At 39.2% G+C, this 24,505-nt stretch overlaps 5 protein-coding genes across 9 annotated transcripts; 4 read left to right on the top strand and 1 right to left on the bottom strand.

The window, feature by feature from the left end:
• Nucleotides 1-821: 821 nt before the first annotated feature.
• zgc:162816 (uncharacterized protein LOC571260 homolog) lies at nucleotides 822-5,939 on the top strand. 2 transcript variants are annotated; one of them, XM_044133341.1, is made up of 10 exons: nucleotides 822-897; nucleotides 1,244-1,390; nucleotides 1,559-1,688; nucleotides 2,872-3,022; nucleotides 3,472-3,652; nucleotides 4,054-4,172; nucleotides 4,262-4,388; nucleotides 4,496-4,558; nucleotides 4,642-4,747; nucleotides 5,578-5,938. In XM_044133341.1, exons 2-10 carry the CDS (start codon nucleotides 1,245-1,247, stop codon nucleotides 5,665-5,667), a joined length of 1,113 nt encoding a protein of 370 aa, XP_043989276.1. In that variant the 5' UTR covers nucleotides 822-897; nucleotide 1,244; the 3' UTR covers nucleotides 5,668-5,938. The 2 variants fall into 2 exon arrangements, with proteins under 2 accessions (XP_043989276.1, XP_043989277.1); XM_044133342.1 differs by having other exon boundaries at nucleotides 847-897; nucleotides 1,228-1,390; nucleotides 5,578-5,939.
• Nucleotides 5,940-6,570: 631 nt separating this feature from the next.
• On the top strand, nucleotides 6,571-13,705 carry orc2 (origin recognition complex, subunit 2). Of its 2 annotated transcripts, none has more exons than XM_044133332.1 (15): nucleotides 6,571-7,047; nucleotides 8,480-8,638; nucleotides 9,337-9,420; nucleotides 9,541-9,621; nucleotides 9,719-9,750; nucleotides 9,829-9,886; nucleotides 10,390-10,706; nucleotides 10,798-10,907; nucleotides 11,499-11,631; nucleotides 11,707-11,803; nucleotides 11,875-12,021; nucleotides 12,103-12,274; nucleotides 13,059-13,120; nucleotides 13,243-13,361; nucleotides 13,445-13,705. In XM_044133332.1, the coding sequence occupies exons 1-15, from the start codon at nucleotides 6,978-6,980 to the stop codon at nucleotides 13,526-13,528; spliced, it is 1,725 nt and encodes a 574-aa protein (XP_043989267.1). In that variant the 5' UTR covers nucleotides 6,571-6,977; the 3' UTR covers nucleotides 13,529-13,705. The 2 variants fall into 2 exon arrangements, with proteins under 2 accessions (XP_043989267.1, XP_043989266.1); XM_044133331.1 differs by having other exon boundaries at nucleotides 9,826-9,886.
• cfap410 (cilia and flagella associated protein 410) lies at nucleotides 13,706-21,322 on the bottom strand. 3 transcript variants are annotated; one of them, XM_044133337.1, is made up of 8 exons: nucleotides 21,255-21,322; nucleotides 16,814-16,908; nucleotides 16,675-16,693; nucleotides 16,530-16,576; nucleotides 15,998-16,227; nucleotides 15,354-15,504; nucleotides 15,178-15,274; nucleotides 13,706-14,167 (listed from the first exon to the last, which is right to left on the bottom strand). In XM_044133337.1, exons 2-8 carry the CDS (start codon nucleotides 16,888-16,890, stop codon nucleotides 14,006-14,008), a joined length of 783 nt encoding a protein of 260 aa, XP_043989272.1. In that variant the 5' UTR covers nucleotides 16,891-16,908; nucleotides 21,255-21,322; the 3' UTR covers nucleotides 13,706-14,005. The 3 variants fall into 3 exon arrangements, with proteins under 3 accessions (XP_043989272.1, XP_043989271.1, XP_043989273.1); XM_044133336.1 differs by lacking the exon at nucleotides 21,255-21,322 and adding an exon at nucleotides 17,837-17,873; XM_044133338.1 differs by lacking the exons at nucleotides 16,675-16,693; nucleotides 21,255-21,322 and having other exon boundaries at nucleotides 13,844-14,167; nucleotides 16,530-16,558; nucleotides 16,814-16,931.
• rpl37a (ribosomal protein L37a) lies at nucleotides 17,210-19,904 on the top strand. The gene is made up of 4 exons (XM_044133340.1): nucleotides 17,210-17,311; nucleotides 17,922-18,050; nucleotides 18,193-18,275; nucleotides 19,744-19,904. The coding sequence occupies exons 1-4, from the start codon at nucleotides 17,309-17,311 to the stop codon at nucleotides 19,805-19,807; spliced, it is 279 nt and encodes a 92-aa protein (XP_043989275.1). The 5' UTR covers nucleotides 17,210-17,308; the 3' UTR covers nucleotides 19,808-19,904.
• Nucleotides 20,753-24,204, top strand: pecr (peroxisomal trans-2-enoyl-CoA reductase). Its single transcript, XM_044133335.1, has 8 exons — nucleotides 20,753-20,939; nucleotides 21,279-21,412; nucleotides 21,516-21,681; nucleotides 22,805-22,886; nucleotides 22,976-23,072; nucleotides 23,146-23,256; nucleotides 23,521-23,632; nucleotides 23,743-24,204. Exons 1-8 carry the CDS (start codon nucleotides 20,828-20,830, stop codon nucleotides 23,823-23,825), a joined length of 897 nt encoding a protein of 298 aa, XP_043989270.1. The 5' UTR covers nucleotides 20,753-20,827; the 3' UTR covers nucleotides 23,826-24,204.
• The last annotated feature ends 301 nt before the right edge of the window (nucleotides 24,205-24,505 follow it).

The following is a 24,505-nucleotide window of genomic DNA, read 5'->3' as shown; positions in this document are numbered from 1 at the left end:
TGTGTTTTTGTGTTTGTAACGTCATTACAATCTATAATTTTATCATCGTTCCATTCTGTATTTTATCCTGGCGAAGTGGTTCAGAATATAAAATGAATACAATTAGGTTCTGATAAAGAGGTCTTGTTATGAGAGAAACAGGAGATCATACAATTTAATAATCAGATGCTTGTTGATGCTCCTAAAACTTAACAGCTTTAAGGTATTGGAATAATCAGTTAGTTAGTCAAACTACTAACTCAATAGCTGAGGTCTCAGCTATTGAAACCTCCATCTCAAATAGCCAAATTATTTTATAATTCTGAAATGTAGCGGGCATTCATGCAGGATGCATTGTTGTACCATTGTATTATTTTAAATATATTTGGATTTAGTTCGAAAATTGTTTTATCTGTTGGATTGCGCAGCCTTAATTAACCCACCTCAGAGATGTTGGATGATTATTTGTCCACACGGGGGCAGCAAAGAGCAGATTGTGAAAGCAACACTTTCTGTCGGATCTAGGTAAAATGCAGCGCTAAGCCTAAGAAAGAGTTATGGAAATAATAATAATTTTAAAAAATAAAGTACGAAAAGTATAATTTAGTTTTTTTAAAAATCGGTTTTAAAACTACATTTCAATTACTACATACATACATATATACAATTATTCTAACAGAAACTTATTTTAAAAAGAATACCAGAATAAAAAAATGTTACCATTCAAAACATGGGGTCGTAATTATTTTTTATTTTATTAAATAATTGAAGTAACCTATATGTGTATGGACACATTAACCCAAAATGAAAGAACAGCAAATGTTTAATAGTCGAGTTAACGTATTTTGGCCCCTGAAGGACGCCGTAGCCAAGTATACTCTCGTGACAGCGGTGTAAAGAAATCTCTGCTTCTGCAAGGTAAATCTTTTATTTTTCTGCACAGTTATTGGTCCGCCTTCGTTTGTGTGGTCAGATGCATTTTGTTCAAGTGTAGAGTTACCCGATGCTCGCTGGCAAACTAATAAAAACTTCTGAAAATAATTTAAAACAGAAGTTCGTTTCCAGGGAGCAAAGTTCTACATTACACAATCAAAGGCAGGAAAATGAGAACATAGAACAATTTAAAAAGTCGCATTTGAGCATATTTCTTCATAAAATACATATTCATTTATTTTGCACCTATAAACAAAGACACCTCTTCGATGTTACTCGAAGCAACCATGCGTAACAATTAAATTGCATGCAAAGTCTCCGGTTCTTCCAGTATGGAGGGGGATCCCATTTCGGCCCTGTGCAGCCCCGCTTTGGTGGTGGATGTGGACAAAGTGAAGAGAAACGCGCAGAGGATGATGGAGCGCTGCCGCCAGCTGGGAGTCCAACTCCGACCGCACATGAAGACCCACAAAACCCTGTATGGAAGCGCGCTCCCTGACACCGACGAACCCGATGTTTCCATCAGGGATGCTATAATGTGCGTGCGTGTGTGTGTGTGTGTGTGTGCGTGTGTGTGTGTGTGTGTGTGTGTGTGTGTGTGGGCGTGCGTGTGTGTGTGTGTGGGCGCGCGCGCGCCTTTCTGCAGTGAGTGTGCTGACATCATGACAGGTGGATCCCGGAGGTGCATTGTGGTTTCCACCCTGGCAGAGGCCACTTTCTATGCTGACCATGGCTTTGACGACATCCTCTATGCATACTCTCTTCCCTTTGACAAGGTACTGTCCAATGAGGCGTCCACACGTCATTATACTGTAGTTATTATTATTATTTCATCACAGTCTGTCATTTTATTCCCTCTGTGCGTTTTAAACACACAGCGTCACTTTATAAAAATGATTTTTGAATATTGTGAACATTTATAGGGTCAACAAATCAATGATTTCATTAACAATCGGAATATTTATGTCTTAAAAAAATATTCGTTTTGGGATTTTCCTTCTTTTAAACGGCTGAAAATTCCTTATTATGTGCAAAAATCATTAACCAAATGTTGAAAAGTCAAGTTTATCTACCTGGAAAAATGGGCCCAAAGCTCTCAGACTTTCATTTCCTGGTAATTTTACAGCCATAATATCAAAATATGCCCAAATTGTAACTTTATGCTTGGCATAAAAAAATGCTAATATATCCCTGTGGCAAAAAATATCTTTAAAACTAATCTTGTTCAGGGCCAAATAACTTTGGTTTAGATCAAAGAACATCTGCGTTTTTAAAAATAAATCATTCGTAATTTTCCGTCTTCTTCACAGTTAGATACTATTGACTGTTGATCTGTCACATATCATTTCAATGAAACACATTAAAATTTGTGCTTGTAAAGTGACAAAAAGTGAAACGCTGCTTTGTCACGATAACAAATGTTGCCGGACAAGAAATGTTGCCCTACAAGTTACTGCAATAAAAGGTAATAATATTGTTGTAACATTGTTGTTTTGAGACAATTTCCAAGTAACATAAAGCTTAATAATGCCAAGAGCATGCTGTCAAAGGATCAGTAAACTTCAGTTTCCAACACATATTTAACTCTGGAAATGGAAAAACACTTTAAATGTCCAAAATAAAGAAACAAAACACCAAAAACTTCAAATAAAATTAATTTGGAAGTGTCTGTAAACAAAACTGTCCTACACAAAAAAGGAGGCTGGTTGACACCAAAGCACCTGACTGAAGACTTTTGTCATCCAGTCTTTGGTAGAAAGAGAGAGAGACACGAGAAAAACAAACAATCACGCAAATGGAAATGATCAAGCTTGCTTCAATTTATTATGCGATTAACTGATTTATTGCTTATTAAGACAAGTTTGGGTGCTAAACCTTTCCCTATGTTGCAGACACACTTTGCTGCATGAACAACCCAGTGCCATACAGAAACACCTGGCTAAACATCTGTGTTTGTAGGTAGAGCGCTGTGCCGCTCTGTCAGAGAGACTGGACCTTTTCCAAGTTCTGCTCGACCATCCCGACGCTCTGGAGCGGCTCAGGAAGAGGCCACTGAAAGGCGGCCGGCGGTGGCACGTGTGGCTAAAGCTCGACTGTGGCAACGGGAGAGGTAAGCATGCTGGGAACGCTGCTGCAAAAGCACAAAATCTTCTGAACTATTTTCAGTCTGGTTTCTCGTGCAAATATCTTTGTACGCTTGGAACAAGACAACGCTGTCTTACAAGTAACTTTTGCAGCAAAACACAGTAAATAATTCCTCAATATTGATAGTAATAACTACTTCCAATAGGAGATTATTTCACTTATAACATGGGAAAAATGTCTCGTTATACTTGACATACTCTTCCGGTGGAACTAGCACTTGTTTTTAATCAATATTAAAGAGTTATTTACTTAAAACAATCTCCTATATTCTGCTGAATAGTGCCTTTTTTATTTAAGATATTTGCACTATAAACTAGACCAAAAATACTTGATAAAATTTAGTGTTTGCACAGTGAAACAACAACCCCGACGCTCCTGATTATTTGGCGGCTGTGAGTTTGCTCTTTGCCGCAGCTGGCATCTTGCACTCAGAGCCTGAGGCGCTCCAACTGGCCCAGGCCATCGCTAAGGCGGACGGCGTGGAGCTAACTGGGGTGTATGCCCACTGTGGGAACACGTACAACTGCAAAGGGGTGGAGCAAATACAGGCCGTCGCCCAGGAAACGACCGACTTTACACTGCAGTTCATGGAAAAGTAAGGCAAGAGTTTAAAATGGAGGTTAAGACTGATTTGAATTTAGGAAGACTTGAATCCCCAGAGTGACAGGGGTGTGTGTGAATGTGTTTGTGTGAGGCTGAATGTTAGAAAAAAAGAAAATATTGAATATTAATGAGAGATTGTTAGTTCCACTGGCAGAATATTTGACTTATAGGAAAAACGTCCTGCCACCAGCAAAATTTCAAGTGTACCAAGACATTAGAGCTGGAAACTCCCTTTAATTTTTATGTTTTTGCTGTTTGAATTTTCTTTCAAAACTTACCACCACCAAATTGCTGCACTTACAGCAGCAATTTGTTATTAAATGTGGTTATAAAGAAAGCTACTTTGACAAAATATTGTTTTTCTTTTCTTTTCTTCTTTTCTTCACCTGGCAGATTGAAGGCTGCTGGCATCAGCTGCAGGTCCAGCATCGGCTCCACCCCCTCCTGTAGTCATCCCGTCCCGGACATGGGAAAACTGAGCGAGGTGCATCCAGGAAACTACGTCTTCTACGGTGGGTTACGTTCATGTCGGTGCATGGTGGCTGGAAAAACAAGCAAACAAACAAAACACGGAGGATAAGTTGTTTTTGTTGGGTTTTAGACGTCCAGCAGTCCCTGATTGGCTCGTGCGGTCTGGAAGACGTGGCTGTGAGGGTTCTGACGAGGGTTGTAGGACACTGTCCCCATAGAAACCAGCTCCTGATCGACTGTGGATGGACGGGAATCAGGTGGCTTTACGAGATCCTCTTCTGTGCTGCTTTCACTTGAAACTGCAAACTAGATCCCTTTTCTGGTGGAAACACGTCCTGTAACTTTCTGACATTGTTCTTCTCAGTTTGGACGGAGCTGGAAAGCTTCCCTCTGGATATGCTATGATCGAAGGCCATCCAGACCTCAAGTAAAACCTGTGTCCACTTTCTTCCTTTCTGGTCTCCAAACTAAAGTGTGACAGGTTAACTAATTAAATATTTTTTCTTCTAGGTTGCTGTCTATGACTCAAGAGCATGGGAGAGTGGAGCCCATCTCAGGTCCACTGGACTACAGCAAATACCCCATAGGCTCTCTGCTCACATTGATCCCCTATCATGTTAGTGTTGTTACTCTGTTGTGACTGATAATCAAAATGGTTTCTTGAGTCTGTAAAGTGAAACTTCCTCAAAGGTTCTACACACTTTAGCGTCTCCTTCTGCAGCACTCCAACTAATTTAAATGCAAGAAATTATCTGTTTTTTATTTCTTTGGTTGTTTATTGTTTTGTTTTGGAGCAGAAAGCAGGTATTATGTCGTCTTCTAGCACTCAACAGCAACGAAGGAACATTTACTCCACTACACATGCATACAAGACCTGGTCAGAGGGCAAATGACAGATAAAATATATTTCATTTTCTAGTTATTTGGTGCCCCACAGCCTTTTTGATGCCGCCACGGGCAACTGCCCATTTAGCCCAAATCAAAAACCACCACTGCACTTAGCATTTAGCATAAAGACGCGTTAAAAACATAGCAATGTTTGCCTTCTTATATAGGGCCACAAAACTAGTTTGACCCTTGAAAAACAGAGATTTTGCAATGTTTTTAAATCCATTTACAAAAAATGTTTAATTGTAAAAGTTGAAGAATCAAAATAATTAATTTTATGATTAGTACTTATTTTTATTCAGGTCCATTTAGTTTTGTTATTGAATTTTTTTAAATAATTTTTTCACTTTGATTTGTATTGTCACTTGGTTGTTTTTGCTCTACAATGCTTGATGATGCATTGTTTTTTCTGGGGACTTATTCAAGCATACTTACATCATTATGTTAATCGATATGCATTTCCCCTTTTAATAAATACATTTTTGAAAATAAATTTAAACAACAAAACGTTTTTCACTTTGCACTATCTTCCTGTTTAATCGTGTACTCTCTTTGCAGTCGTGTGCAGCAGCCGCGATGCACCCTGTGTACCATGTGCACTCTAAGGGTCGCCTGATGGGAAAGTGGACACCCACCCGAGGGTGGTGAACATCTGTCCAGGCTTGCATTTGAAGAAGCTGGAGACGAGTCAACGTAAAGAAAACTTCGATTATAAGAAAGGGAATATTGCATCATTCCTAATTATGTAGATAGATTGCAAAAATAAAACGTGTGAGCTAACATAGTGAGCAGCAGTGGGAGCCCCGTTCACTACATGCTGCCTCTAAAAGAGCAGTGGAAATGTGGGGTTGAAGACTGTCTGATTTCTAATAAATCAAAATCAGACTGACTTGTAAAAGTAAGTTGTTCTGTGTTTATTTCATCAATGCCATTACAGCTTCTGTAAGCAGGAATGTTGTAATATACAGCACTGTTGTAATATTCAGCATTGTGGAGACTCTTCTACCATCTGGAGGAACACATTTATTTATTTGTTGCATTTCACTAAAAACAAGCATGACTTGCTGAATTTGTCAAACAAAAAATTGGATGAGAGTTATTTTAATTTGGTTATAAGTAAGCATCCTTTTGTGAGATTTAAAAACTCAGTAGACTTTTAAATGTTGGACAAATGTGATATTTAAAAAGAAGACCTTACTCGTTTATATATCTCATGTTTTAAATTTCATCTGTGAAATCAATTTAAAATTTTATTTGAAATAAATAACATTCCGCTTTTAAAGCAGAATCTTAAATTAGCTGAGCGTCTTTAAGATTTTGATTAAGAAAATAAAAATAGTTTACTAGATATTTGAAGAAAAATAAATTGTGTCTCGTGATTTAGTGAGGATATTTTTGTTAAAGACAAAATAAATTGTGTTTATTGTTACATTTGAACTTGCAATAAAAACCATATCGATTAGTATTCTATCGCTGTATACTTTAAAATGAACCGAAACCACATTTAGGTGCGAAATATAGATATAAAAGCTTTACTTTGAAGTGCAACTTGGGAAATGTAGTTTTGAGTGAAACCAGCGTTCTCATTGGTTACCGCCTGACCTTTCACTTGTCACGTGGTTTAAAATCTTCAGCAGGATGGCGCGAGAACTTGTCACACAGCAGAAACAGCTAAAATATTTATTTTTAGTGTAGTTAGTTAGTTTCGTCTTTAGTTTAAACCCGTTCGCGTCTGTTTAGCGAACTCGAGTAAGTCGCGTTTAGGAGTTGTATTTCTCCATGACACAGCAGGCAGAGCAAATGTGACTTTTTACTGCGTTCATGAGTGAAACATAATGGAAACCCGTCGTTAGCGGCTAAACATAAACTCTCGGACAGCTGTTTGTTGGAGTGTGTTGCTTTAAACAGTGAGCTCCGCCACTTTCTTGGTGTGTTTTTGTTTGGTTTCATCCTAAAGAATGAGTGTATTGGAAGTGAAGTTCATCGGGGATGGAGATGTTCTGGAGCACATCGTGGACAAACAGGAGGGTGAGGAGCTCTATGTTTTCTGGCACTTTATGTTTTTTGCACTATAAGGAATATTTAATCAAACGCTTGAACGGCTTATTAAAAAACCTTTTGAATATGTTGTGGTGTTCCTCTAATCCAAAAAAAAAAGGCTAAATAATATACATATCCGTAAGAATATACATATACGTTCAGAAATGTTGAATTATCTGCCCCCCAGCAACTTGGACTTTGATTCTGACATCATTTTTGCCCAATATTTAAACCACTCTTCTTGGCTCAATTGGTGCACTTTGTGTAAACTTTGTGCATTCAGTCCAAAATCAATTAGCATGTGTGTTTGAGATTATTATCCTCATGTTCATGATGAAGCTAGGAAAGGAGAAAAAGACGATTTGACAGGAAGTGCTGTCTTAGTGGTGGCAGCATTATACTGTGGAGATGTTTTGCTACCAGTGGCGAATGAAATGATGAATTTCCATAACTTTAACTCGAATCAAATTAATATTAATCAGATTTTATTTCAATCTTCTTCTTTTTTTCCATTTTCTCCCTTTCTTTACTATAAAAGAAATTACAAATAACAGAAAATATTTTCAAAAAGTAGCTTTTATTTCAATCATCTCTTCTTTGAGTTGTGTGGTGGGGTATTAGGGGCAAGCTACAATAATGTTTTAGTCGTATTATCAGAAATAAATTCAATTTTATCACAGAAGACATTAAAACTGAGAAAAACTGTTTTAATGAGAAAAAAGCTTCAATAGATTTATCAGGATCTGACATGAACAACTAAGTTTGTGTTCTTTCTTCAAAATAGGCATTTTAAAATATTAAGTGTTATGCGTAAAACTTCCACCAAAGAACGCCTTTACAAGGTGCTCAACATTCCTTCTTTTAATCTTTTTTTATTTTTCTCATAGAAATCTCATAAAATTTGTACTTTATTCTTCTAACATTACGACTTTATTCTCGTAACACTTCGTTGTACAGCTTACAGGAGAAGTTATTGAAATAAACGCTACTTTTTGAAAATATTCTCTGTCATTTGTAACTTCTTTCTTATCAAGGAAAGCGAGAAAAATTGTAGAGTTGAGCCGAGTTCAAAGCCCAAGTCAATAGAAGCTGTAAAAGGTGCTTGTTGAACAAGATGGCCGCCCTGGGCGTGTTGACATCACTTAACTATGGAAACCCAAGGAGTGCATTGGTGGGGGAGAGAAATCCAGATCTTAAAAAATACAACATTTTCAAAATTCAATAAATTTTGTCAGGAAAATGAACCCAAACAAACTTCTGAACTCGGTTCAAAATCAACTAAGATTCTGAAACAACCCATAAAAACCCAATTGAGAACTTGGGGACTGTGTTCAAAAAGCCTTGAAAAGCCTCCAGTTCAAACTGGCTGCACTGGTTTTTGGCTCTGACCTTTTGTCTGCGTGCGCCGTGCCTCAACAAGACGTGCAGAGCAGCGCCGGCGCCGTCCAGAGGATGGTGAAGTTTAAGAGCCCAGCTGGACGGAAGGGACACCGAGAGGACGAGCAACTGGATCAGGAGGAAAACGGAGTCTACGATCAGCAGGGCTACATCCGATCTCTGGGAACAGAGAATAATGAAGGTAACGCACTCGGCTTCTTTGTCCAGACTTCACTGGCTCGTCTGATGACGACAGAGGCATAACCAGCTTTGTGTGCAGTCTGAACTGCAACAGAATTATTACTTTTAGGAATAATTACTTGGGCTGGAATGATTAATCAGATAGTTGATTTGTCATTAATCATGATGAATCAATTATTGATATAATGTAATAACCGATTCTTCGAACCGGAGTACACAGACTCCAGAAAAGGTGATTTGCTGAATGAACAACACAGTCAGAGCAGTAATTAAGCCAAATCTGTACAACATATTTTTAGTACCTTTTGCTAATTGTTATTAATCAGTTTGTCCAAAAATAATCAGCAGATCATCTCTGCGCTGTATTGATGAGTCAAGTTGAAACTGATGAGCTTTTCATTCTCTATGCTACAAATGATCAAGCATTCACTAAAGAAATGTTATTATTGCATTTTAGGCAACTTGTTTATTTTCCAATTTAAATAAGGAATTGAATTATTTGTTTGTGTTTTTCTAACATTCTATAAAAAAAAAGGCTTAAGTTAAAATCTGTAGAATGTGCTAGTTTTTTTTGTTTTTTTGTTTGATAGATTAATCGATTACTAAAATAATAATAATTAGTTACATCCCTAAGAATTGAAAGGAGAAATTCTTATGTAATGCGGTTCTGTTATTGTTTTTTTTTTGGTTCTGCTGAAGATGAGGATTGCCTCTCCAGAGTGGCTGGAGCCTCCATTTTTACCTTCCAGAAAATCAGACGTGGCAACAGCATGGCCAACACTGGTGAGTTCTGCTGGTTTCCAGTAAAAGTGATAAAATTTTTATTCTAATGTTTTAGTTGAGCTGGATTTATCCCGTTTCATAACGGACGCTTTGTGTTATACGTCTTATTGGTGAACGCAGCAAGCGAGCTGGCTCGGACTCCAGGGAAAAGTGTGAGCTTCAGTCCGGCTAAACCCTGCACCCCCACGCGGACGGGCCGACGTGAGTCCAGTACATCGTCCCATCACATTTGATCGACCAGATCCTGTGTTTATTTTAAGATGATGCTTTTTTTTCCTCTCTCTCGCTCTTTGACTAGACCGCAAAGGCGAAACCAGGACACCCCAGAAGGTAGGACCCCAAATTTAAAATACGCTTTGAGATTTGTCTGGTCCCTTAACCAGCTCTGGTTTATGGTTCTGAAAGCAGACCAGGAAGGTCCAGTTTGTCTCCACGACGCCACACAGGCTCAGAAAGAGACTAACAAGTAAGCACAGCATGTTTTATTGAAATATACAGAATAATGGTGCCTTACAAAGGTTTTCGCACAAACACCTTTGGAAACATCTTTCAAACATCTTTCATGGTTGCCACGTGAAATTCAGACTTCAATGTGTTTCATTGATGATTTCTTGTGATCAAACTGCACTAAGTGATGTATAAATGGGACATTGAACAGGAAATAAAAGCTTTATTTGTCCCTTCTGAACCACCACCCCCCCATCCTTAAGAAGTCTTCAATTCATGTATATAAAATTTAGGCCTTAAATTCGTCTTTTAAAATGTAAATTGGCCATAAATACGTTAATCACAGGTCATTCATAGTTTTTCCTTCAACTTCCCAATTGCACTCTGTGTTGTTCTGTCTCATCAAATCCCAATAAAATACATTTTAAGTGTGAAATTTGACAAAACCGTGAAAAAGTAAAAGGATGTGAATTATATTTGCAAGCCTGATGTGTAAATGTGCCACCATTTGGATGTTTTCAGCGTCGAGCCTTCAGTCGGACAGCGACAGTGAGCTCTCGCCGTCTGACTCTGAGGAGGAGGAAGAGGAGGAAGAGGATGGGCTAAAGGAAAAACATAAAATAAATAAAGAGGAAAAAGAGATCCAGAAAATCCACAGAACTCCTAGTAAAGGTTCGCCTGCAGCTCTCTATAAGACTCCTGCCAAGAAGAGCAGGAACACACCCGAACCCGTTGACCAGCCCGCCATGACGGAGGAATACTTTGAGGCTCACGGCAGCTCCAAAGTTCTGACGTCAGACCGGACCCTCGAGCGTCTGCACACCCCTAAACTAGACAGGGTGGGTTGATGGCGTTCAGGGTTTTAAAACCGAATAAATGTTTGATTATGGCTAATGTGCAAACTAATTTTCTGTTTGTATTTTTGTCCAGGAGACTTTGGCTCGTCTTTTAGAAGGTAAACCGTCCTGTTACTCGAAGGAGATCCAGGAGCTGCACGACAAACACAGACGGTACTTTACCAAATGGATGTTCCAGTTACAGTGAGTGTGGCTCTCATTTCTGAAGTTTTTCCTCAAGGTCTGAGGGTTACCAATTTTTTATTTTATTTACTCTGATTGTTAATCTTTTTTTCTGTACATTGTTTTTAAAACTTTAAGAACAACTTTTGTGTTGAACCTTCATAATTTATTCTGCTGTTGTGGGACATTAAAGTGTTTCTATTTTATTCTCTTCTATCATCTGAACATGGTTCTCTGGGGGGACAGCAGCATTTTTCAGTAGGGGGCCACGGCCCTCCCAGTTCACCAGTTGGGGGCGCCACTGGTTACACTTTAAATGTTTTTTTTTTAAGAATTTTATAAATGAAATCAGAAAAATGTGGCATCCATTTGTTTTCGGCACCAAAAGATTTTCAGCTGCAATTGCAGCAAAAGATTAGTTTGCAAATGACTTGAGGGAGCTGAGTCAAAACGCAAGCCACACTTTTCAGATTTTTATTCATGAAAAAGCAGTTATTCATCATTTGGGTTCCAACTTGCAACACTGTCCTGCTTTGTGCTAGTTTGTCGCCTAAAAGGGTCTGTGTGTGTGTGTGTGTGTGTGTGTGTGTGTGTGTGTGTGTGTGTGTGTAGGTTGGGATTCAGCGTGCTGGTTTACGGTTTGGGAAGCAAAAAGACTTTGTTGGAAGACTTCCGGGTGTCTCATCTGTCTCAGGAGATCCACCTTGTCGTCAATGGCTTCTTCCCCTCCATCACTCTCAAATCGGTCCGTGTTCGAAAAAGAGGAAGAAAACACCTCATGACTTGTTTAAACGTTTAATTACAACGTCGTCTCTTTTAGATATTAAACGCTTTGACCGGTGAGGTTCTGGAGCACCAGGGAACTTTCTGTACGCCCTCAGATCAGATCCACTTCATCGCTCAGACACTCAAAGACAGTAAGCGTGCTTGTTAAAGGGCTTTCCTCCCAAGTCGAACTCAACTCACATTTCCTCCCATGCCGCCACAGGCCCGGATCTCCACATTTACCTGCTGATCCACAACATTGACGGGCCGATGCTGCGAGGAGAGAAGACCCAGAGTGCACTGGGGCAGCTGGCGGCGCTGCCAAACCTGCACCTAGTCGCCTCTATAGACCACATCAACGCTCCATTAGGTGGCTCTTAGGAGGAGTTTAGCTAGAAGCATTGATAAACGGGGTTTCCTTGCGGCTAAGTGGTTCCTGTAATGTTTCCAGTGTGGGACCAGTTCAAGCAGAGCCAGTTCAACTGGCTGTGGTGGGAGTGCGTGACGTTCCGGCACTACACCGAGGAGACGTCGTATGAGAACTCCCTCCTGGTGCAGCAGACGGGCGCGCTGGCTCTGTCCTCCCTCACACACGTGCTGCGCAGCTTGACGCCCAACGCGAGGTGAACTGTTACAAAGACCTGACAAGTTACTTCTTTATTGATCGTTTCCTATGAAGTGGTGAACGGGGAATTGATCAGCAAGACTGTGAGGTTCAACTGAGTTTTGTGCCCCTAAATGTGCATTTGACCCGTTGTTCCAAATTCAAGTTTGGGTTTGCTTCAGATTTCTTCTTATTCAGAAAAGTTTGCCATCGTGACTACAGCCACAAATATAGAAAAAGACAATATTTGATGAAAAAGTAGAAAAACTATACAAACTGTTCATTTTTTTTATTTTTTTTTTTGGTTGAGGCATTAAATGTTTGGACAATTATTCACTCTGGTTTTAGATGCTGTGAAGCTAAAAAGACTTTTGCTCATGCTTTATTATTTTTGGACAATTGTGCCATTGTGTGTAACCATGGCAACAAGGCATTAATTTTACAACTTCTTTTAACTTTTGATAAGGCATCAAGGTCATAAATTCTATCAAATTTGGGAGTTTTTATTGTTTATGTAAAAGGAATTGACTCATCATATATGATGGAAATCCCCACTAAAGGACAGTGACATTGATAATGTTACTAGAGAAAAATTAATTAATAAATTAAGACTGAAGTCATGTAGTGAATTCCCAACTTAGGATGTAAATTAATTGCAAATAATAGGTGGAGAGGTTGGGATGGGACTTTAAGTTTAATACATAAAGTTTGAGGTTTTAGTTTTGTTCCATTTTGTTGTGAAAAATTTTAAGTGATGGGAGGAAAATAAATAAATAATCCACTCGTTCCTTCTCTTTTTGCAGAGGAATCTTCAAGCTGTTGGTGAAATTCCAGCTGGAAAACAAAGACAACCCTTCCTACTCGGGTACGCACTCGGGTTCAAAAGCTCAAACTTGTGAACGGATATTTTTTTTCGGGGAGGGAGGGAGGAAGTAATTTTCACCTCACCATTTTGATGATTTAAACATTTGATTATGCCAAATGCAGGCTTGTCATTCCAAGACTTCTACCAGCGCTGTCGAGAGGCCTTCCTGGTGAACTCTGACCTCACGTTGAGGACTCAGCTGACAGAGTTCAGAGACCACAAGCTGATCCGAACACGCAAGGTTACTTTCCCCAACTTTACTCCTTGGAAAGACTTCTGTTTTGTATTCCGTCTTTAATGTATTCTTTGTTTGCTTTCCGCCAGGGCGCAGATGGAGTAGAATACCTGATTGTTGCTGTGGAAACAAACACGCTGATTGATTTCTTAGAAAATGAGGATGGTGACTGAAAGGACAAGACTTCCGAATCATGATCTGCAATTTTCCTGAAGTTGACATGACCTCATTCTGATAAATGGCACTAGTTTGCTCTGAATGCGCCATTACACTGTGACATTCACATTATGGTTAGATATGCACATTTTTTTCAGTGTTAACCTGAATCAATAAAAGCCACCGTGACTTCATTTATTGCTGAGCATTATTTTTAATTTCAAAATAAATTTGCGCTTTAAACAAAACATACATTCTTATGTTCTTGCGAGGCGTGTAGTCATGCAGCGGAACAATAGAACTCCTTAATAATTTGGGAAACCAGGGCCACAAAAATGCGACGTGGCAGTGAAATGAAACCAGAAACTGTACACGTAAACGAGCAGAAGGTACCGGGAGGCGACGTGTGTGTGGGTTTAGAACCCTGAGATTGGTGCTGGAGGCGGGAAAAGAGGGGAGTGGGATATCGTTCTGAGTGCATGCTGTGGATATAGTTAGTGCTGGATCTCTGCAGTTTTCTGAGATGACGATCTCTGACCGTCTCCTGAATCCAGTGTGTAGGTCTGCAGCCTGTTCTGCGTGGCGGTGTGCACCACGTGGAGCTCCTCTTCATCCAGGTCCCTCAGCAGAAGCAGGACCGCATCGAGGATGTGGGTCTGGGAAAAAAAAAAAAGAAAAAAAAGCACAGTACCTCACTTTGACGGTGGCTTAATAAGCTTCCCTGATCAGGTTAGGATAGGACTATATGTTATACAAAACATGTACATTTTTTGCACAAAATTATTCTCAAGTAACAAGACTGCAGTCAGGTCAGTTCTGCCTATTTTGAGCCTTGATGATGAGTTGTTTTTGGGCCTCTTGTCACTTTAAATTCAAGTAAGCTGCTGCTTAACTCAAAGTTTACACTCGAACATGAAGATGACTACACACAGATGTGCAATTATACAACTGTACATCTTTGGAAAGCAGAAGTGGAGCCTCCTTCACAACCAACAAGAATGCAGATAGTTTCTGGATGGTAAGTCAACAACAAAACACTTGTCTTTTCTAGCAGAAGTTACAATCCAGAAATTTTTAAAATGGCTTGTTTTCCAGACACCAAAAATTGTTGACTTATTACCAAAAACAGGCTGGGTGTTTTTTTTTTTCTTTTCTTTTCTTTTAGTGCTAGGGTTTTTTTTTAGAAGCAGTAGGAACCCAAATGGAAGTGGAAGAAATGTGCAAAGTGTGAATTTTGCGCTATACGGCTATGTTACAACTCTTAAATTTTGTTGTGGTGTGACTCGCACATTCACAGGCTACTGGTAACTAGCTGCTAATATACTCCTACTAGCCAGCAAACCACCTATATGAGGAGGAACCACTGGGCTGGTTCCTGCAGTGGAGACAGAGAAGGAGAAAAAAATTAGCTAGCTAAAAAATGGAAGCTGGTGTAAGTGCAAATTTATTGCCAGCTTGCTGTTAGATTACTTCCATATTAGACTACTTTCATTCTGTGCAAAAAAGCTTGGAACTACAGTGGTTAATGCTGTCTCTTTTGTACATTTCTGATGTGATACAAGTCTTCAATTTAATTAATAATTGTCTTAAATTTGAATTGGTGAAACGTACAGAAACCCTGGCTTCAGTAAACAAGTTCTAGTGGGGTGATGCTTGCAGATGCTACCTTTTTCATTGTTGGTTTCTCCATGGTGGATGGAGAGGAAAGAGAGGAGAATTTGTCTCTGGAGAGAGGCTTCATTCCCAGCTCTTCTCTGATTTTGCTAACAGAAGAAAAAAGAATTTCAGAAACGTCTTCATTCGTAAAGGTTAAAACTGTTCTGAAAGGTCACAGAAACCTACTTGGTCTCCTCCATGTTGTAGTTGAGCGGATCGTTCTCCGTCTCTGCATCTGGAAGGCCGTTGTTGGGCAGCTGGTTGTGGATGTTGCCGGTGGGCGTGCTGACCTCGTCGCCTTCCATCAGAGCGAGCGCAAGCTCTTCCTCGGTTACCACTGGACACACAAAAAGGTCAGACAAGAAAAGTCCCCGCATAAGTTTTCACAACCTTTGAAACTTTTGTCACCTTCATTTTGTCACATTACAGATGGAGGTTAAGCAAAAATCTGAAAAGTGCGACAGTTCAATTTCTGAACTGCCTTCAGTTCAATTGTTTTGCCCAACTGTGTGTAATTTACACATTTACTCCTACTAGCTAGGAGCATACAAAAAATTTCAAACAATAACTGCAGAGAAAGGTCGATACAAAACTTTGGTTTTGTCTTGTTTACTATGAAATACCTTGAAGTTTTCTGTTGTAACCTAACAAAATGTTGAAAAGTTCAATGACTATTTTTACTTTTGCAAGAACTGTGTGTGTGTGTGAGTGTGACCCAGCTACTGTACATCCCAAAGATTATGAGAAAATATCAAAAATAAATCCACATCTAGGCTAGTACTGCCCTCCGCCAGGGATGTTTCTGTGCACAGAAACATGACAAAAATCACCTTGATTGTCGAGCTTCTGGAGTCGAGGAAGGCAACGCAGCACGGTGAGCCGATACCGACTCGGATCGGTACCACAACAGGGGTTCTCTGCCAACCACAGAACTCGGAGACGCGTCAGCGGACGCAGATGACAGAGCTCTGACAGTGTAGGAATCATGTTCCTCCTCAGGTACAGTTCACTCAGAGACAGACAGCCAACCAAGGCAGATAGAGACGAGATGTTGTTCACACTGCAGAGAGAGAAAGCACTATGGGAAGTAAGTCATAATAAATAGTTCTGGACATGTGATGGAAAGAAAATGAAAATGGAGGTGTTGAAAAAGAACTGATCTGTCCCTCTATGTCTTATGTTACCTTGAAAAAACAATTTACACAAAACAGTAAAATAAACTTAAAAAATTACCATGATGGGTGGTTTTAAATGTGACAAGTGATATTTAAAGTGACTTTGGTTGAGTTAACAGGAAAGCCAGGTTCATAACTTTAACAAGAAGCTTGTGGAGAAAGAAAGCAAAGAGTTAACTTGACCAACCTGAGAGTCAACACTTCAATGCTGGGCATCTGAGAGAATATGGAAATCTGAAACGAGATACAATTCGATGGAGATGATTATTTTTTTAAAAAACATAAAGATCAACATAATTTACTGAGGTTTCCACACAACTTTGCCTACTCACGTCAGTCAGGTTGCATCCCCTGCAAAGCAACACAATGTTAGCACAGACTCAACACATGGAGCTACTACATCTTAACCAACACAGGTGTTGACATGTAAAGAAAGTCTAAATTAAAGATGTGATCAGTTCAAGCTCTTACCAGCAGTTTAGTTTCTTCACGCTTTCCAAGTCTGAGGCCTTAGCCTTAGCAAGAACAAGTTTCCTTGTTAGCTTCATTGCCTATCGCCTACACGCCTTAGAAAATAGGAATATTGTCAATGAAATGTATATTAACAAACAACACAGGTTCCTTCATGACAGTATCAGCGAAACATCTCAACTCCACTGCACAGGGAAAAGCTGGCGTCTTTAACATTAATGCGCATGCGCGTTACCAACAAGGCGTCCTTGGTTACTACGGCTCAAAAGAAAAAAAAACTTTAGGACTTTTTTTTTCCTTTTGTTAACCCCGCGTGCTATTAAATGCCGAGGTGAGTTGTTTTAAATAACCCTAGTTTTGTAATTATTAAAAGCGTAAAGTTAGTATTTTTCTTGTCTAAACACTCAAAATCCCACAATGCCACTCGAGCAACTTCAGTAAATCGCGCTTGCGCATTAACCTCTCCCTCTTTGGACCTACGTCTCCGCTGAAACGATGGTGAGCCTAGCCTGCTCCTTTCATAATCTGAATCAATCTTATGATTCTAGTGGTGTAATCAATATTTTTGCCCCTGCTGAAGTTTTGTGGGGATCATATTTGCCCGTCCAGAATATTATTTGTGTTTGTTTGTTGGTTGTATCGACTGTAAACGCGATGTTTTTCGGAGCCATTGACACAGAAATGGCTGCCGCCTTAGCTTTGCTCATCAACCCAGGCCGGCTAGTTGCATTCTATTTAGCGACAGCTTAACGTCAGTCCCTAGAAAATAGCTTCCTCATCTTTTCAGAGGTACAACAACACAATAAATTACGCGTCACTATTTAAAAACAGGTCTGAAATTGCTGAGTTTAAATGAGTGGGTTTGCCAAGTTATGAGAGGCTTCTTGCCTGTATGAATAACTACTGTAGCCCGTTTAGTCCAGTTTCAGGGTGCTTTGACTTTTCTGGTCCTAGCATTAAGCTAATATATTGTATATTACAATGTACCGAACTTGCATAGGATGAACTGAAAACACGCGTTACCTAATAATCGCAGAAGTTGCATGAATCCCGCTTATCACAGCGAAGATGGTACATTTCTCCCCAACAATCGTTTTGTTTCCCCCAGGCCAAGCGCACCAAGAAGGTGGGGATTGTTGGTAAATATGGCACACGTTACGGCGCCTCGCTGAGGAAGATGGTGAAGAAGATTGAAATCTCTCAGCATGCTAAATACACTTGCTCTTTCTGCGGCAAGGTAAGTGTGTGGAATCGCTGAAAGTCGGGGTTGTCAACTGAGTAAACGCCTCTGGGATGGCATCAATATGAATTGTACAGAAACAAAACGAGGATGTTGCACTTGGAGAACTTGAAAGCATTCTTGTGCTCTTTATTCACAGACCAAGATGAAGAGGAGGGCCGTTGGCATCTGGCACTGTGGGTCCTGCAGGAAGACTGTGGCCGGTGGTGCCTGGACGTACAAGTATGTGGTTTCTCTCTCCTGGCTCTTTGCACGTCTTAACTCAAGTGTCATTTGTTGGAACCTCGCAGGCACGCCTGATTCTTTTAGATGGTTATTAAAAGGTAGCTTTTGGGTTTATTGGCGTCAAGAATGGAAGGGAACAATTAATTTTTTTTTATTAATAAAGAAGCGAATGCATTTGAACTTTAAAGCCCTGACAATATCACACATGTTTGTTCATATTCCTCATATGAAGGGCGCTAAATTGTTATTCACATGCCATCCTCAATTCTGACTGCATGCGCAGAAAGCACGCCGAGCCTGGAATTTAGCTGGATGGACTTGTGTGATGTAAATGACAAAATTATCCTTATAAAGTGATTATGTTTGTTGTACAAAAGCAAAACAAACAGTTGATTGTAGGACCAGGCGATGAATCGATTTTTGGTTGATTTAAATTTTTGGATTTTGCATATTTCATTTTTGGAAAATCAAGAATTTTTTTTGTCTTCACCAACGAACGTCTTGTGCTTCCATAAGAGTAGTGATGTTTTTCCGCCCAAAAGCCGCCATCTTGTTTGACAAGTGTGTTTTACAACTTCTGTTTATGTCGACTATAAATTCAGGTCAACTCTACAACGGAATATTTGGGCCAGGTTGATATTTTCCTAGTTTTAATTTAATGACAAGAATAAAGTCGTACAACTAGTGCAAGAATGCCGTCGCGCAACGATAGTCAAAATAATACGAGTAATCCAACTCAAAATTAACATGAGAAATGTTGAGCGTCTTATGAAGTTATACTTTGGCATATGTTGCCCATATACCATATATAAATACTTAATCTTAGTCAGCATCAAATTAATGTCAGAACAGGACATTATTTTGTAAATGAGTGTGTGTCTAAGAAAACCACACAGACTGAGTTGCTCACATAAATCCTAATAATTCAGATTTGTTTTTTCTTTCCTCATTAAAACAACTTTTTTTGTTTTGTAAAACTTTTTCTGCTTTTATTCTCATAGTTCAAAATTCTCACAAAAGGAATGATGGAAATAAAAGTTAGTTTTTAAAAATATTTTTTGTTTTTTTATTTCATATTCTTTCGAGAAAAAAAAAGAATTACAATCAATTACAATTTTTTTTAAAGATTTGCTATTGACCTCAATATGTGTTTCTTATTGTATGTCACCTTTTTTTATTATTATTATTTGTTTGTGTCACACGTAACTTCCAACTCCTTGTAGATTAATTTTAAGTCAGCTGTTGCCAAAGCAGGTTAAAATATTCCCAAATTGGGCATAAATTAAACTGGTTGGTACAAAATGTCCAAAATATAACAGTTTTAACAGCGAAACTGTAAAAATATCAGCAACAGAGTCACATCAGCGTTTCTTTAATCTGATGGACATATAACTGAATAACGTTCATAACCTGGATGCTGAAGCTGTTCAGCGTTTTTAATATTCGTCTTCTCTTTTTCTTGCAGCACAACGTCTGCTGTCACAGTCAAGTCTGCAATCAGGAGACTGAAGGAACTGAAGGACCAGTAAACCAGAGCACAGCTGCTGGATTTGGGACTTTGTTTTCTATTATTTCAGCCGAACTAGACGCGGCCTCAACATCAAAAAATAAAAAGTCTGGAGCGGAGATCCTTGTGTCTTTGTAATGTTTGTGTTCTAATGGCGCTTCTTCATGAACGACGATTCTCTGATTGATTAAGAAGAAGTGTGTAAGCACAGCAGATTTTAAATTGAAAAGTTGTCATTTGAATTTTCAGGATTGAAATGAAGGATGGTTTTGTCTTGAGTAGTTTATTTTTTATTTTTTTACCAATAATGTTGGAGTAATTAAGACCCCAGTAGTTGAACTGCTCAGGCTTTTGGATCAATTTAAAATCTGTCAAATCTAAATGCTAAAGTTGGTAAAGACAAGCTGTGGTTCAGTTGTATTTTTGTCCCAGAGATTATCTCTTTTATCACGACAAAGTGTCAGTTTTAACAAATATGTAAAAACATAATTTCTTTAAAAGTCAGATTCTGCAGGTTTAAGGGATTTCAAGTGTATGGAATTAGTTTTTATATGATAAAGTTTGGAGGGATCGATCAGCAGTTTGCTAAAAAAAAAATTAACTAATTTGATATTTGTGGGAAAGATCAATGTTAGTGAAATCTGGCAGGACAAGTTAACCCAAAAACGGCCTAGTCAAATTCACTTTTTAGTGATCTCACCCGTTTTTCTTTTTGTTCAACTCAACAGCAGGTTTGTCAGATTTACCGATTCTGATGTGAAAATGTTAATTGTGCTCTTTTACGCTTTCACACACTTTGGTGAACTGCTTGCAAAACAATATTTAAATCGTGACACTATTGGCTTGCTGTGCTTCATTTAGTATGGAAAAAAATACTGTCCATTCATTTTAAAACCCTTTTAAAGTTTTAAACCTTTTTAAAGTTCATCCGAAGCCATAAATATCTTCTGAACGAAATGGATGGTTACGGAGTGTGTCCGGACGGGGGCGCTGTTACTCGGGTAAGAGCTGCCACTCCAGCTGACTCCTAGTAGAAACCATCATGGCGGCCTCCAGTGTTTTCCGACCGGGCTTGTTCAACCACAAAGTAGCGATAGTGACCGGCGGAGGAACCGGGATCGGTAAAGCCATCTCTGCGGAGCTGCTGGAGCTGGGTGAGACTAGTTCTGTTTTTTAAAAAAAAGTTAATTTTCTTTACTTTTAGCAAACCCAGCTGTTGTTTCAATACCTATCTGGCGACCACCTCCAAATGAACTACTCTACAGATCCATGTTTTTAGGTAATAATTAACCTTGAATGTACCCTATCAGTCTAAGTACGCACGTGCAGTGCCGTTGTTACGTAACACCTTACAACGTTTGCTTTACAGGCACATTTAACAGAAGAAGATCAAATTAATTTTAGATTCATTTACATAAACATAAGCATCCCCAGCTTCATATCATCATGTCTCTCGTGACCCCTCTGACCTCCTGCTGCTGCTCTGTCTGCAGGCTGCAGCGTGGTGATCTCCAGCAGGAAGGCGGAAAGGCTGGAGGCAGCGGCTCAGGAGATGAGGCAGAAGATCCCCCCCAGCAGCCCTGCGAGTGTCACCACGGTTCCCTGTAACATCCGCAGTGAGGACGAGGCGAGAGAACATGTTCAGACCTCTCTGCTTGCTCATCTGCTTAGCAGCACGAGTGACTGCTTTAACTGGACTGTTGCATCTTGTTTTTTTTTTTTTGTGACAGGTGAAGGATCTTGTGTCTTCGGTGCTGAAGCGGTATGGTAGGATAGACTACCTGGTGAACAACGGAGGGGGTCAGTTCAGCAGCCCAGTGGAGAAGATAGCTTCCAAAGGCTGGAAGGCTGTGATAGACACCAACCTGACTGGAACCTTTTACTGCTGCAAGGAGGGTAAGTTCAAGTCAGGCACTTACAGGATAAATATTATTGGGATTGAATGTCATTGGAGTGCACTGACGAATCGGCCCGATTTTCTTAATTTTGGAAGATCGGTGATCAGCTGAAACGTACATGTGAAGATGATCTTAAACACCGATTTTATCTACCTCGGCAAAGGCCTAAAAGTCAGCCAGTGTACTCTTTCACTCTCCCATGAAAGAGGTTTGATTGGCATTTTTATATTTCAATCAAAATATTGATTGACGTACTGTATGTATGTAAACTGTATGTTGACATACATACAGTTTGCAGTATGTAAACCAACTGCATGTGTCAATAGGCGCCTCACTGTTGCCAAGTCATCAACTTTCTTGCTAAATTTAGCAACCTTCGAGACAAAAAAAAATCAGTATGGATCAAAATCGGAATCACAGGTCAGGTTTTTTAAAGATCTGTAATTGGCGATCGTCCCGAAAACTGCAATTGGTGCACCCCTGGCTGCAATTATCAGTCTAAACAGATAAAATAAAACGTAACATTTTGCAGATTTTTCATCTCGTCAATTAAGTCATTTTTATACAATATTAGAAATCCTTTAATAGATGCGAATAAACAAATAATTTAGTTCATGTTGATTATTTTCTGGATTACCCGATTAATAATTGGTTAGCAAAAGGTGCTTAATATGAGATTTTTGTTTTATGTACATAATTTGAACCAAGTGAAGAAAACTTTGCCATTTGAAGAGTTCTATGTAGCACATTTAGACAAAGCAGAATTTCTTTTCATCTTAAATGCAAAATTTATTTACCGTATTTTTTGTACAATTTAACTTTAATCTTGCTCTTTTTCATAGTTTTTATACTCCATTAAACAATTGATTGTTTTCTAAATTAGTTGACAGTAATTTCAAAAATCAATTTATTCCGATTAATTCGATTAATTGTTTCAGCTCTTAATGTGACGGACCACGATAGAGTAAAGTGCAATTGCGAAGTAGATGAATAATTATACATTTTTGAAATCTGACAGGCATGGCAAACATTAGTTTTATTGTGAAAAAGTTCAAGGCGTACAAATACTTGTGTCAAGACACTAAGTTCTCCACATAACCACCCCATGTCCTTTCTCTCAGTCTACACAGCCTGGATGAAGCAGCATGGAGGAGTGATCGTCAACATCATCGCTGACATGTGGAAAGGCTTCCCAGGCATGGCGTAAGATGTGTTCGCCATCAAACTGACTAACGACGTGAAAAGTTTCTGCACACTTCCTGTTACGTCCTGCCGTTGCCTCTTGCTGACAGGCACACAGGAGCGGCGAGGTCAGCTGTAGATAACCTAACCAAGACGATGGCCGTCGAGTGGGCACCCTCAGGAGTCCGAGTCAACGCTGTGGCACCTGTATGTGGAGCTACAAGCTGATCGGAGTCTCTGTTTTTGTGCTGCAGTAACTGGGGTATTTGTTTGGTTTAAGGGAACAATCTTCTCCAAAACTGCGATGGAGAACTATAAGGAGTTTGGACCTCAACTCTTCAAGATGTCCATCCCATTGATCCCTGCAAAGAGACTAGGAGTGCCAGAAGAGGTGTGTACTTTTAAAAATACAATCACAATCGTCAACCACTATTGCTAAGGGTAAGGACATGTATCAAAGATTGTGTTGGTCCAGCTGACAAATAATCCAATAAAACTGCTAATTGCAGACAGAAATCTTTATCAGCCCAGAAAGCTTGTATGTATAACTCATGTTATAAAAACACCCATGCTACAATGTATTTAAATTAATTTGCAGAGATATTTAATTACAAAACCTTTAAAGCCATAAAACCCCCCACTTTTCTTCACTCAGATCTCCTCTGCTGTATGTTTCCTGCTGTCTCCTGGTGCCTCGTACATCTCTGGGGCTACCCTGAGAGTGGATGCAGGACAGAGCCTTTATCACGCCCTGTGGGAGATACCTGGTATGTGTAGCTCGTTATCGCAGCCACACTTAGATTGTCAACCTTCTAAGATTACTTTTATACGATGCACTGTATAGTGAGCTGATTGTTTCTGTGTGTTTTTTGTGCAGAGCACAGCTCGTGGCCCGAAGCTCCACAGGGGGAAAACCTGGACGCTCTGAAGGAACTGCTTAAGACACAAAGCAAACTTTAAAACATTCTAGAACATGCAAACAGCAAATGTTTAGATGGCAATTACTACAGAAGTACAGACACAGTGGTAAAACACCAGACCCTTAAGTATATGAACCTAATGTATATATTTAGAGAGTGGTTTATAGTGGAAATTGTGGGCAAATTTGTATATAATTAAGTGGCAACATGACTGTAAAATTTTGTTGGGGAAGATATAGCAATAAGATTTGAAATGTGCTTAAAAAAATTTAATTACCATTTTCAGCTATATTAAAGGTGATACCATACTTATTTTTACTTAACACACAAGTGCTTTACAAATGGAAGTTTAGTCACTTAAAAAGTGCTAAACACTAAGAGATTGAAAAATGTAAACAATAAAATATGGGGAGTCTGCACTTGTACCTGAGACTAAAAAATTAGTAATGTAATCTGTAATGTAAGTATTTTGTATTTTTATGGTCTAGATAAGAATCGGAAGAGGTAGGAAAAAATAAATTTTTTAATTTACTTGCTTATTCTGTTTTCTTAGCTCCATACATCCATTAATTATATAAATTTCATCCATATTTAAGCTTGACCTCATCATCAATTTTTGTTAATTGGATTGTTAAGGTATATTGACACATGGTAGTGAGAGCTAACTATATGGAGGGATTTTTAATATGTGTAATATAGTCACAGTATACGACAAAATCT

This window comes from Gambusia affinis, linkage group LG12, assembly GCF_019740435.1.
Source record: "Gambusia affinis linkage group LG12, SWU_Gaff_1.0, whole genome shotgun sequence".
NCBI lineage: Eukaryota > Metazoa > Chordata > Actinopteri > Cyprinodontiformes > Poeciliidae > Gambusia > Gambusia affinis.
This window is presented reverse-complemented; position numbering and strand designations above follow the sequence as displayed.